Source organism: Cynoglossus semilaevis, chromosome 18, assembly GCF_000523025.1.
Source record: "Cynoglossus semilaevis isolate Cse_v1.0 chromosome 18, Cse_v1.0, whole genome shotgun sequence".
Taxonomy (NCBI): domain Eukaryota; kingdom Metazoa; phylum Chordata; class Actinopteri; order Pleuronectiformes; family Cynoglossidae; genus Cynoglossus; species Cynoglossus semilaevis.
In genome coordinates, this window is record NC_024324.1 from 14,789,750 (window position 1) to 14,804,370 (window position 14,621).

The window sequence follows — 14,621 nt, forward strand, 5'->3', positions numbered from 1 at the left end:
TCTACCAAAGCATTCATGCAGAGGAACAAGTATGCTGCCCCCGTCAGTTCTGCCAAGAATCGACACTGCTCACCTAGGGAAAAGTTGAATACTCTGGACTGACAGTACTGATAAAAAGCAAGCATCAATGTTTTTTTTTTGCATGGTGGCAATGACTTGGTAACTAAGTATCGTTTCTTGTGACAACACCAGTACTATGGTACCTATTGATAACCAGTATACTGAACAAGCCTACTGATGTTTCTCCCAGATGTGAGAACTAAGTGAAAAATAACCAAAGGAATGCAGTGTTTTCAGACTTCAAATAATGCAAAGAAAACAAGGTATTCAGTTTAAATGACAGAAAGCCTATGTTTTAACTTATGAAGAGTTAAGAAATCATTATTAGCGTAAATCTTCTTATGCAAAAATGCTGATTTATGATCATATATAAAGAAAGAAATTGAATTATTTGACATTGTACCAGACCACCAGCAAATAACCAAGATGCAAGTTTTTTTTTCGACTGGCGTGACTTCCTCAACTGTTAATTGACTATCACAGGACTGAACTCTCCATCTGCCATTGTGTGTCACTGACACGCACCATGGCGCAAACTGACCCGTCAAAAGGCAGAAAACAAGAAGGAATGGCATCAAATGGAACAAAATCTGATTGTGGTTTACTTTGCCGTGAGAGTTTTAGGGAAAATAATCAGTAACCGTATTCTGCTTCAGAATTGTGGCTGCACATTAGTGTTGCACGATTAATCTAATCGCAATTGTGATGTCACACTTTGCTATTACATAAACGTATAATAAATGATTTGCGACTTAACGTCTACCTGGTAGGGCTGTAATCAACTCATCAAAGACAGGTGAAAATTTATACTGGAAATCGACCAGTCAAGGGTGTGCAGGGCTGCGCAGTGATTGGTAGCCTTGTCCACATAAATTAATTATAACAAAAACATTGACTCGTAGTCTATTTGCTATATATTAAATCATTTTGACCTAATTATTTTGCACTGAGATTTATTTCATACTGGAGTTTGTCAGCTCTGACATTGTTTTGCATCACATGCATCTGCGCAATATTAAGCCCATGACCTCGATAAATATATAAATATGTCACCTAGTGAGATCAGCTCAAGAACTGTTGAGGGATATTTAGATAACTGTTTTTGTCATAATAATTGTTTTTGTTAAAATAATTCATACACATTTCGCTCTGTGCCTGGGAGACTGAACTCAGCTTCACAGCTAAGACACGAATGGACTATTAACCTAAAACTCAGAAACACAAAATGAAATTCCCCATAAAAAAAAAAAAAAAAAATCAAACAAACCAGATCACAACAAGGCCAGAAACGAAATAAAGTGCATAACTGAAAAATAAATTGACATGGTAGGTAAGTTAAATAAATATTCTGCAAACCACCGGACCTAGGCTCTTTACTACATTCATCAGTCTGTCTGTCTGTGGGTTGGGCTGTACAAAATTAGAGACAACAAGATGGGTGTTCTCAAGACAGACTGTTACCTGTGAAACAGGAGTGCTCTGACAACACCACCTTTAGCACTTGGTACTTTCCACCCGATGTTAAGTTCATCAGGAGGAAATTCCAAAAATTGACTCGTAAGAATTTAAGTCGAACCAGAGCGCATCGACCGACAAGTCGACTGGGAGATTAAAGCCCTACTACCTGGGTTTTACAGCAGAGACCAACATGGACACCGAAGAAAAACACATGGGAGCTGAGTTGGTGGCCAAAAAAAATGCAACTTCTGTTGTATGGCGATACTTTGGATTAAGGTACAGCGACACTGAACAGCAAGATGTGATTTGTAAATGTGCAAAGTTAAAGTTGCTACGTCCCGAGGTTAAACAACCAATCTATATCAACGTTTAAGGCAACACAAAGAAAAATATGATGAATGCATGCAAATGAAAGCTCAACTAAGTAATGTGAAAGAAAACAAAAAAAAACGCCTGAAAGACCTACAACGCATAATTACGGATGCATTTGCAAGAGTTGCGCTATACAAAAATACCTCAAAAAGAGAAGGGAATTAGGCATGAAACATGGTGCCGATTTATTACAGTTAAAAAGGAGGGGAATCAAGAAATGTTCCTGCTGGACAGGCCATATCAGCTACTGTTGCTGAACTTTTTCTCCTGCATCACTATCTTGAAGCTCTACAACAACGCTGCAGCGAGGTTGAAGTTAAAATGACTACAGTCAAGCAGGACCATGGAATTTGAATTAAGCCTGACCATCCACTTTTTCTACAAAGTCTTTGAGCTTAAAAGTTGCTGCCTGCAAACGTCATATTTCCCCCAGGACCACACGGGAGACAACATTGAGTTTGGCCTGAAGGAGGCTTTAGCAGAGTGGGGGCTGTGTGAGGAACGTCTGGTTACCATTACTACAGACAGCGCTAGCAACATCATTAAGGCTGTGGAGCTTAATGACTAGCAAAGATTCCACTGTTTTGGCCATAGGCTTCATCTTGCTATTGGTAAGTTAATTATTTCTACACTCTGTTACTTATCTACTGTTTGCTTTCCTTGTTTATTTATTCATTTTAATTATCTGTATTTTGTTAACTCACTTCATGTGATCAAATTAGGACTGCATTATCAGCCCTACGTAGTCTCAGACAGCACTTTGGCTGCTAGTAGCTAATTTTCCATCTGTAAGGAGGTGTTTTGCACACACACACACACACACCCCAAAACAATGACATTTATTACTGTATAATACTCTGTTATTCTAGATAATACTGTATGTGTCTTAAACATACAGAGAATTCTGTGTGTCTTTCACTCTTCTTTTTTTTTTTTTTTTTTTTCAGAAAATACTGTAAAAAGTGAAGCTCACCGCACCAACAGGGCTATTGGGATATGACGGAAGCTTGTAGGCCACCTTTCCCATAGCTGGAGGAAAAGAGAAAGTTTAAGGGAGGCACAGAGAGGGCTTGACCTTCCAGTTTGATATTCCAGAACATGCTGATAGAAGAAAATGATAGCAAGAATCCTGGAACAACAGTGTCTCTACAGACCACAAAGCACAACAGCTACTGACCTCATGGCAAGAGCTGGATGTTCTTGAAACTCTGAACAAAGCTCTCAGCCCACTCCAGTACTTCACTGATGCATTGTCAGCTGAGCAATATGTAAGCATATCATACTATTCTCCAGATTCTGAACACCCCAGTATTGGCCAAAAAGCCAAGGTTCAAAGCAACATACAACATACAGCACAGAGGAGACGAGGGTCATGAAGGAACGAGTGATCTCAGAGGTGATCAGTAATCATTTTCTCTTATGCTGCCATGATGTGTTGTTGTTGTTGTTTTTTAAGTAGGGTTACTAGTTCTGTCATTTATGTATGATGCTTGACTCTTTCCATGAAGCTTCTTGAGGTTCTAAGGCATGGGTGTCCACACTTTTTTGGCTTGGGAGCTACTTTTCAAATGACCGGGGTAAAGTGATCTACCTACATTGAAAACTATATATGTATAAATATATATTTACTACCTAAATTAAATGGCTGTATTTGTATGGCACAATACCGTCTGACTTAATACTTCTATGGTCCTTACTTTAGCCCTCGTGATTAACATCTTAAAATAGAATTAAATCTATCATTTTTAATTTTTTTGTTTCTTTAAATGTAACTGCTCAGGATCTACCAGCCGTCTCTTTGAGATCTACTGGTAGATCCCGATCTACCTTTTGGGCACCCCTGTTCTAAGGCATGGGTGGCCAACCAGTCAAGAGGCTAAGAGCCACAATTTTTACTGTGGTCCTGCAAAGAGCCACTTGACATACAGTATGTGGGCACATGTGAACTGCCGCATCCCTTAAAGTAAAAAGTGAAACTCTCCCACTCTTTTAAAACTTCCAGTGTACTTCTTTTCTTCTGTGGAAATTTGGTTTTCCCTAAATAATTTCATTGGTGTGAGATTCACATAGCAAAAAAAGAAAAAAAAAAAGTAGTAAAAAAAACCCACAAAAATTAAATTTGACATTGACCACAAGAGCCGCATGTGGCTCCCGAGCATCAGGTTGGCCATGCCTGTTTTAAGGTATTCTAAAGTGTGCTTTATAAATGTAAAAATGTTCTTTTCCTCCTCCCACTTATTCTTATAGGTGGTGGAAATTCACCGGAAGCAACCTGAACCTCAGTGGCCTGTAATGATAGAGAATAGCCCAAATTTACCACCTTCAGCTAAAATTAAGAAGAAAATCTTAGTCAGTATCTTCTAGTACAGCACATGCACACTAACAACAGCATCAACACTAACTAGTGCTGCACGATATGGATATTTTGTATTCCTATTGTTCTCATTGTACTTCGTGTTTAGAACAGGGGTGGGCAAACTTTTTGACTCGCGGGCCACAATGGTTTTTAAAATTTGTCAGGGGGGCCAGGCCAGAATAGGAGAATGGTGTGATTGTGTGGACTAATATAAATGAAATGTAAAAACAGGAAGTGAAACACCAATGTGAAGAGTTTATTGTGAAAAACCCCCAAATGTATTAATTTAATACCGCAGTAATAAACTAACATTCAGTTTCAGTGGGAACAGTGTTGTTCTTTTGCAAGTGCATCAATGTCTGGTGTTATTTGTTGTGGCAATTCTCAGGATAGATCCGAGGTTTTGTTCAGTTAACTTGGATCTGTGACGGGCTTTGTTGATGTTTATGACACTGAATGTCTGTTCACACACATTGGTTGAACCCAACAATGTCAGCATCTTCTGTGCCATCCTCCGGAGGTTTGGAAACGTGGCTTCGTTAAGTGAAGCATAAAAGTCATTCGGTTTAAGAGAGTTGAACTTCTGCTTCAATACAGAGTCAGACTGAAGATCTATCAGTTCCAACTGCAGCTCCTGTGGTGCTGTTTCAGGGTCTTGTGACAGGGGACAGGACACCAGCTGAAGTGACGTTTCAATTTTTTCAAAGTCACGGAAACGACGACAGAATTCTCCGTGCAGATCGTCCAGTGATTTGACGTATTTCTGAGCGTTTCGCGACACCTTTCTGCATGGCCAGTGTGGGGAAATGTGTGAAAGATTTGTTTGAAATTTGTCTGGAGAAAAGAGTCAGCTTGGATTTGAAGGCCCTAACATTTGTGTACATGTCGTGCACAAATTGATCTTTTCCTTTTTTTCTAGTTTCTAAACTTTAGAAACTAGAAATGCTTTCAAGTTGTAATGTCAAGTTACATACTTTGCACTTTGAACAAATGCTGAATGTTATGTTATGTTAAAAACAGGCAATTGTCTCCAATTGAACTTGGCATTTTCCACTTGGAAATTCCACTATTTTATTTTATTTATTTTTTATCAAGTGGTACTTGAAATGTTTACCAAAATGCCAGAATTATTTTAAGTTTACAATTGTGCCAATGCCTTTTCACTTATCAGAAATGTCCTTTTGTGAGAAATATCTTTTATTTTTTTATTAAGTTAATAATAAAAACAGCATGTAAATGTCAGGTTTTGTATTTTTCTTTGTGTCATATTTGATTGTTTGATGCCTTCACACTCGGCACGCTAACATTTGGCCAATCAGATGGAGCCCATGGGCCATGTATGCACACTGTTTAGCCAATGGGGTGACGACAGTTTAGCCAATCAGGGCACATTTACATCATCAGGAAAAACCCCACGGCAAACAACCAGACATAAATCATACAAAAAGTATATGTAAGTATAATAATCTAGTTTAAATTACTTTATTATTGACTAAAATCTTGGCCTGTTTAGTTAAAGACAACGCTGATATATAGGATTTGAAGAAAGACACTCACAAAGATCTTCAATAGCTCTGATTATCTTTTTTATAACCATCTGCCACCTAGGGGAAGAATATTTCCTAGAATATGTCCTGCCTTTCATGCTTTGATGAGCAAAGAAAATGTATATTCAATAAATAAATAATTGTTTTCAGCCCAACTAAGTGAAATTGGATAATTTTCTACGGCGCACCCAATGATCTCTCATGGAACACTAATGTGCCATTGCACAGTGGTTAGCAATCACTGATCTAGAACACAAATGCCGAGCAATGCCAGTAAATACCGTTACAGCAGCAACAGTCCGCTGCTAATCAATGCCGATCATATATTCATTATATTGAATTTTCTTTTTTCTTTTTTTCTTTTTCTGTTAACCTCTTTTTCATATTTCATGAGTCCTGTAAAATTGCCATCTGTCATTTTACACAATTTACAATTATTTGTTATTTATTTATTTAAGCTCCTTTCCTTCTGAGATTCTTTTATTCCAAGGTTTTTTTGTTGAAAAGAAGGGAAATTAAACTTTAATTAATTTTTTATACATATGTGTAGATTGATGATATGTAGTTTTTGTTCAATAAGAGCGTGCAAAAAACATTTTTCCCATTTTTTTAAATTTTAAATTTAATTGTCATTAGCTGTTCGGTGTTTGAGAGTACCTAAAAGCCTTCCTACGGGGAGAGTGTCTAGTGATAATGGCCGAAACTGTCAGGTCTGTTCCTGCTGTCTGCTGTGTGGGGTAATCTGTGTTATCACACTCACCTGTGTCTCTGCAATTAGCCTCACTCGTGTCACCTGGTGCTCCTTGCATATATACCTCTCTCCCTCACACTGGCCTTGTGGGATCAGTGTGCTGTCTTTGTGTGCGCGCTGTATTGTCCGTGCCAGTGGTGTGGCGAGCATTATGTTGTAGCTGTTCCTAGTCTGCTCCTGGGCAAGTCTGTTGCTTTGCTCAGCTCTGTTCTTGTTCTCAGCTCTGTGTATGCTTCTGTCCTGGTTTTTGGAATTTTGATCTACCTGCACCAGTCCTGCATTTGGGTCCTGTCTGCTTCCTGCCATGTCGATGGCTCACCGTGACAGAAACACTTGATGACCCCAAGGTCCACTACTGAAGATGTCTTACAATAAGATCTAATCAGAAAAAGCCACAATCCAGTAATACACCCCATTCCACCCCATCCCCTACCTCAGCCTCTTCCCTTACCCTGAAGGTAAGTACAGTATAAGGATGACCCCAGTAATTCATCTGTCAGAGCCCTAATCCCCACCCCTTGATCATACCAAGAAAATCACCCTTGAGGTATGTTGGCTCCACTAGTGACACTCGGGCACTAGTGGGGCCCAGGGAGGTGTTCAGATGAGCACGCCAGCACAAAGGCACCTTGGTCTTGAGTGGGTTATTTGGAAAACCCTGCTGTTCAGGTTTCAGATTGACTGTTAAAATGTAAATACAAACTTTAAAAGTTTTTAACTTTTTAAAAAAGTTAGTAAAGAAGTATCACTTTTATTACTTGGGATTAGCATATAAAATACATGTATTGGTTTGTAAAAAGGAAAAAAAAAGTATCATGACAATCGTTTGCAACCATATTCTATGGTGTTTTTTTGTGGTTGTCCTCCACTCTGTTGATGATCTTGTTCCTTGTTACTAAATCTTGTTGCTCTAACATCATAGCCCTTAGGTCAAAGTAAAAAAGAAAAGAAAGTCAAACCATCATACATCAATTAACATCAATGGTCTTTTTCCGCAGTGAGGACTAGGATGGTAAGCAGCCAGCCGAAATACGAGCTGATCCAGGAGGTGGGGCGCGGCAGTTATGGCGTGGTTTATGAAGCAGTAGTCAAGTGCACTGGTGCTCGAGTAGCAGTAAAGAAAATCCGCTGTCATTCTCCAGAAAATGTGGAGCTCGCGCTGCGTGAGTTTTGGGCCCTCAGCAGCATTCAAAGCCAACATCCCAATGTCATCCACTTAAAGGAGTGTATCTTGCAGCGGGACCATCTAGCTCAGAAGATGAACCATGGTTCCAACTCCTCGATCTACTTGGAGGTAAGAAGGATGAATATTGATGATGTGAAGACATTGTTGAATAAGTCAGACAAAAATAAAATACTACTATTGCTTAAAAAAGGTATTCCCTTGTATACATGTCACTTTTTCCTTTTCTTTTACAAGTGAATGGGGGTAATTCTAGGTAAAAATGTTTGACAGTAGAAAAAGTAGGTGGCAGTAATTCAACTTAATCTGCCATCTGTTGTTTAAACCTGAAGAAAAAAAGGAGTATTCTCTGAGGTTGATGTAGGTTTTTGAAGGTTTTTTAATAATTTTTATTTTCACACTGACAACCACTAGAGGGCACTGATGCAACCTATATTCCAGAGCGACGTATATGGGGTTTTTTTCTTCTTCATTATACATTTTTGGCTGGTGCGACTTATACTCCGGAGCAACTTATAGTCCGGAAAATACAGTCGGTTGTATGCAGCCCCTGAACCAAAATGAGTTTGACACCCTTTACCCCAAAGTAGATTGCATTTATTAACATTATTAACTCTAATTTTTTTCCGTGTTATACCTGCACTGTTATGTATCACGATAAACATAATAAAGCCAATTGCTGAACTCTAATCATCGCAGACCTTTTACTCACTCTTGCCTTTCTCCTCCTGGCTGCAGCTGGTGGAGACGTCACTCAAAGGAGAGATTACCTTTGACCCATGCTGTGCCTACTACTTGTGGTTTGTCATGGACTTCTGTGATGGGGGAGACATGAACGCCTACTTGTTGTCCCGCAAGCCCAGTCGCAAAACAAACACCAGCTTCATGCTGCAGCTAGGCAGTGCCCTGGCCTTCCTCCACCGCAACCAGATCATACACCGTGACCTCAAGCCAGACAACATTCTCATCTCCCAGGCATGTACGCCAGCTGGATCTTCTGAGCCTACACTCAAAGTGGCCGACTTCGGTCTGAGCAAAGTTTGCTCCACCTCAGGGCTTGACAAAGAGGAGCCAGTGAGCGTCAACAAGTGCTTCCTGTCCACAGCTTGTGGAACTGACTTTTTCATGGCCCCAGAGGTGTGGGAGGGCCACTATACGGCCAAGGCAGATATCTTTGCTCTAGGGGTGATTATCTGGGCCATGGTGGAGCGAATCACTTTTGTTGATGTTGAGACTCAAAAGGAGTTGCTGGGGAGCTATGTGCAGCAGGGCTCTGAGATTGTACCCTTAGGCGAGGCCTTGTTAGAGAACCCAAAAATGGAGCTGCCTATCCCTGCCAGGAAAAAAAGCATGAACAGCCACATGAAACAGCTGATCAGGGAGATGCTATCTGCTAATCCTCAGGAAAGGCCGGATGCCTTTGAACTTGAGCTCAGACTGGTACGTATTGCCTGCAGAGAGTTGGACTGGGACACATGACGGATGTAGCAACTTAGATCAGACTTCAATCATTGAAGCACATGTACATTTCTATCTTGCTTCTGTTAACGGAAGTCACATTTACATGATGGAGGATGTTTGTTTAATAACTAGGGAAAAGTAGTCAGCACTGTCTATTTCATTGCTGCAATGGATTCAGTCAACTGCTGTTTTTCTTTTTTTTTTTGAAAGAAAGTGGAGTGTTGTTACTGCAACTGCAAAAATGTAACTTTAGTCTCAAGTCAGTAACATCACAGCTTCCATTTTCTTCTTACGGAATCACAGAGGACAGGACAGAATGTTTGATAATATTTCTGATTTAATGACAAATTAAATGTTAAATAAAATGTTTTTTTAGAGATATTTTCAACACAAATGTTAGACTCAGTGATAAATGCAACACACCAATTGTGTTATGCCATCTTGACCAGCATCAGGTTGATGTGTGTAAATAAGCAATTACCACCAGTTGAGTATTTCTGATATTTTAGTGTAATAAAATTGAACTTAGGTGCTGGAAAATCTTTCTGTTGGTACTGTTGAGCTCAGAACCTGTGTTTGTTTGTTTTTTTACCACTTTCAGGAGATTGTCTTCATGCACATCTCTTGTCAGGAACAATTAGGGTGTATAATATTAGCAGTTGACTTTATCTGTATACACCCTTTAAAAATACTTCTTAATGATAAAGTTATTTCATTTTTCAAGAGAAAAATAGTTTTAAGGGGGAATATTTTCAAGTCTAGTTTGAAAATGTATACTGGGTGTAGGCATGGGCAAATGAAGAATTTTTTGTGATTGTTTAAATTATTAATTACCGATTGAAAAAGTGGTACTCCAAATTTTAATATTTTGGAATCGTTAGATATTACAGTCAGGCATAATATAACATTTATTGTCATTGTAATAAATACATTTTTAATGTCAGTGGGTAAAGAAATGTTACATCAAGGACTGCTGAACTTAGTTGAAGTAGTTAAAAAAACTGGAACAAAATAAATCCTGGAGGGGGGAGTGGTGGCTTAGTGGTTAAGGAAGGACTTGGGTTCGGAAGGTTGCAGGTTCGAATCCACCAGCTTCCAAGTTACTAAAGAGGTGCTCTGAGCATGGCGCCATCCCCACACACTGCTCCCCGCTTTGGTGATGGGTTAATTGCAGAGGTTAAATTTCGTTGTGTGCAGTGGTGTGTGTCACAATGTCACAATAACAAGGAGTTCACTTCCTTTTCCTTCCTTTCCTTTCCTTTAGTTAAAGAGACTTCTTCAGTGGAAAAGACATTTTGTTTGTGACTGATCATTGGCTGCAGTAATCTTGGTTGGACTTCTGTTTGTGTTTGCTGAATTATCACAGTAAAACCGACTGTAAACAAACCCACCTTCCTCTTCTCTGTGTGCTCTGAATGCTTTGGTGCCCCAACAGGATTCCTTAATTTCTGCTGTCCAGGGTTTGTGCCCAGCCTTTGCCGCACAGGATCAGAGAGTGGCTGCACTCTCTGCTCAAGTACAACAACTCACTTCAGCTCTGGCTCTCTCGGCGGCTCCTCCTTCACTTTCCAGTCCATCCTCATCTCCAGCAGCTGCACCAAGAGCCACAACATCCTCCTTACTCTCCCAGGGTCAAGCCTAAGGTAGGTGCTCCTAAACGTTATGCAGGAGATCCCGAGGGGTGTGGTCCCTTTCTCACTAACTGCAGTATCCTGTTTGCCCTCCAGCCTCACACATTTGCTACAGAGGCAGCTAAGGTGGCGTTTGTCATCAAACACCTTACCGGGAGGGCTCGGCTGTGGGTAACAGCAGAATGGGATCGCCAGGCTCTTGCACGCTCCTCGTTTCAGGAGTTTTCCTTGGAGCTCCACAAGGTGTTTGGTCCCCCAAGGCTAGGACCGGATGTGGCTGGCGGGTTGTTGGAGGTTTGTCAGAGGTCTTGCACTGTTTCTGACTACGCTATAGACTTTCATATTAAGGCCAGAGCAACTGGAATCGACCTGCACTTTGTGACGCTTTTCTCCGGGGCCTTAACTCCAATATAAAGGGCAAGTTGGTGTCTCGTGATCTCCCCACGACTTTGGACGCCATAATTGATTTGACTTGCCGCACTGATCAGAGGATTTAGGCGAGGCGCCAAGAGCAGCAGGGTCTACTGGGGGTCCGGCACTCTGCTGAGCGGCACACTGATTTGGAGCCAGTGTGTCAGGAGCAGCTGGAGAAATCCGAACCTATGCAGGTGTGCCGTACCCGTTTCTCCCTGGAGGAGCGGAGATGTTGCCTCAAAGGGAGCTGATGTTTCTACTGCGGGTAACCGGGACACTTTTTATCCAAGTGCCCAGTAAAAGACCAGGCTCACCAGTAGGGGAAGGAGTTCTAGTGAGTGTTTTAAGCCTTGATTAATGACGTTCTAAGGGACATGCTTAATAAATTTGTCTTTGTTTACTTGGATGATATTTTGATCTTCTCTGGTTCCAAAAGTGAGCACGTCCACCTTGAACAGTCCTCCAGTGCCTGCTCCAGAATGCTTTGTTTGTCAAACCAGAGAAGTGTGAGTTTCATGTGTCTTCTACCTCCTTCTTGGGCTACATCATTCAGGAGGGGAGCATTCAGATGGACCCTAGCAAGATGTTGGCCATCTCCAATTGGCCCCGGCTAGACTCCCGGAAGCACTTCCAGAGATTTCTGGGACTTTTATCGTCGCTTCATTAGGGGTTACAGCTCCACCGCCCCCCTTTCAGCACTCACGTCCACCAAGGTTCCCTATGTCTGGTCGCCAGCTGCAGAACAGGCCTTTCAGAATGTGACAACCCGCTTCACATCTGCTCCCATACTCCAGATGCCTGATCCAGAAAGACAGTTTATTGTGGAGGTGGACGCATCTGATGTGGGGGTTGGGGCTATCCTGTCGCAGTGATGTGCCAAGGACCAGAATCTTCACCCCTGTTCCTTCTTCTCTCGCCACCTTTCCCAAGCTGAGCGAAATTATGACATTGGGAACAGGGAGTTGTTAGATCTGAAGCTGTCATTGGAGGAGTGGCATCATTGGCAAAGCAGCCTTTCATTGTTTGGACTGACCATAAGAACTTAACATAAATACATGCAGTCAGCTAGGGGGCAGAATTCACATCAGGCAAGGTGGGCCCTCTTTTTCACCAGATTCTGTTTTACTCTAGCCTATTGACCTGATTTGAGCAACAGCAAGCCAGATGCTCTCTCTCGGCAGTTTCCAGGTGATGGGGTGCCTGGCGCTGCTGAGGACACTATTCTCCCACCGTCTTGCCTAGTAGCCCCGGTTACCTGGGACACTGAACAAAGAGTCATGGCAGCATTAGAGAACCAGCCTGGTCCCAGCACTTATCCTCCTGATTGGCTCTTTGTGCCTGCAGAACTACAGAGTTTCTGCAGCAACCGGTTCTGGTGCCCAGCTTTAGTGAGGGACACTCACCAGTTCCTCCTGGCTTGCTGTACTTGTTGTCGATCAAAGCCATCCAACCTTGCTCCCGCCGGACTGCGCCATCCCTTACCAGTACCTCACCGTCCTTGGTCTCGTGTTTCCCTGGACTTGGCTGGACTTGTGACTTGTGAACAACCCTTCGCTGTATTACATCTGAGCATCCCTCCGCCTGGTCTGAATGTCTTCTGTGGGTGGAGTATGCATATAACACCTTGACCAGCTCAGCAACAGGACTCTCTCCTTTTCAATGTGCCTATGGTTATCAGCTTCCTGTCTTCCCCTCTCTGGAGAGGGAGGTCACCTGCCCCTCTGTTCAGTCCTTTATTTGTCAGTGCAGAACATCCTGGTCCAGAGCTTGTATTTGTATTTGTAATTGCAGAAACATGTATTAGTCTGTTATGGAGTAGTTACATCTATACCACCGGTCCCTAACCTTTTTTGTTCCAAGGATTGGTCAGCCAGTACTACCCATTAGTACAGACCTGTACCAAGGTGCTGAGCATTGAATGATCATTACAATTTCAAAATAAAACACCTTTTAGACTCTGTTCTGTTTGTATCAGTCTGAATGACTTTTTAAAAAAAATATTGCCAGATTATTCTTAAATAAAGAAAGTAAATGGATATGAGTGGATTTTCTTAAATCAGTAAAAATTTAATACGTTTTTTCAATGTGTTCCACTGTGGCCCGGTATCAAATGACCTACAGACTGGTACTGGTCCACGGACCAGGGGTTGGGGACCCCTAATCTATACAGTCTTCCATTTACAACTGGCCCTTCAAATGGAACTGTATTGCTAATGTGGCCCCCGGTGAAAATGAGTTTGACACCCCTGACCTACACCGAGGGTCAGAGAGTGTGGTTGTCCACCAAGGACAGGTTGCCAAGGAACTAGCTTGGCAACCTGTCTGAGGAGTACTGACCCTACCTCTGAGTGCCCGAGCTGGTCCCCTCTTCTTGTTCTTGGGACATCAGGAGCCGTCCTTGGAGGGTTGGGGGGGGGGGGGTCCTGTCATGCTTGCTGCAGCACAGCAATCTGGGAAATCAGCTTCACCTGCGCTTACCAGCTGACGCTGATGATTTGGCAGCGTATTTAAGTGGTGGCCACACACTTTTCTCTGCCAGATCGTCTCATCATGTCGTGAAGGCTGCACGTTCTCGCCTTGGTCAAGTTGTGGATTTCCTGTTTGATCAAGACTTACCCTTCAGGTCGATCCATATCAAGCCTTGCCTTCCCATAATTAAAATGTGGTTTTAAAAACAGGCTTCACTGCCCCACAGCAGGTAACACAAGCGACACTTGACAAGCTGGTGCTAAATTTTGTGTGAAGCCAACCAACCATTTTATGTGGTTGAAACACCATCCTTCAAATCTATGACAGAGACTTTGCAACCTTATACAGTAATGACAAGGAAAACATTATGCACAAGAATACAGGAAGCTGCAAAACACAAGAAGAGCATAATAATCAAAAAGCTGAGGGATGTGAACTATGTTGCTACCACAACAGACTGCTGGTCTGCTAGACAACGTAGCTACTTAGGTGTCACCTGTCACTGGATAGACAACACCTCTCTGGAGAGGCTGCATTGGCTTGTAGATGTGTCAATGGCTCGCACACATTTGACCTCCTTACTGCTGCATTAGAGGAAATACATTCTGAATACCACATTAGGGAAAAAGTGACCAGGACGACAACAGACAGTGGCTCAAACTTCCTGAAGGCCTTTCGGTTATATGGTGATGAGTAAGTGGAGCAAGCCACCAAATTACAAGAGGAGAGTGACTCCGCCTTTGATGATGCAGCAGAAGATGAGTGAATCAGAGGTGGCGTATCAAGGTGTGTCTACCATTCTTGATGACCACACAGGCCTTGAGTACCAACTTCCAAGGCACCAAAAGTGTGCATGCCATCTTCTCAATCTTATATCCACAGTTGATGCCACTGCTGCGGGAGGAGCTGCCAATGAAAC

General features: G+C 42.0%; 1 protein-coding gene across 2 annotated transcripts in view; it reads left to right on the forward strand.

The window, feature by feature from the left end:
• Positions 1-13,127, forward strand: part of pdik1l (PDLIM1 interacting kinase 1 like) — a 17,696-nt gene extending 4,569 nt beyond the window's left edge. Inside the window, exons 2-4 of one of the 2 annotated variants that reach the window (XM_025065267.1) lie at positions 7,543-7,838; positions 8,466-9,167; positions 10,624-13,127. In XM_025065267.1, coding sequence (XP_024921035.1) covers positions 7,554-7,838; positions 8,466-9,167; positions 10,624-10,830 — 1,194 coding nt within the window. In that variant the 5' untranslated portion in view covers positions 7,543-7,553 and the 3' untranslated portion in view covers positions 10,831-13,127. Of the gene's footprint in view, positions 1-7,542; positions 7,839-8,465 lie in introns of both variants that reach the window. The other variant, XM_025065268.1, reaches the window with a different exon arrangement.
• The last annotated feature ends 1,494 nt before the right edge of the window (positions 13,128-14,621 follow it).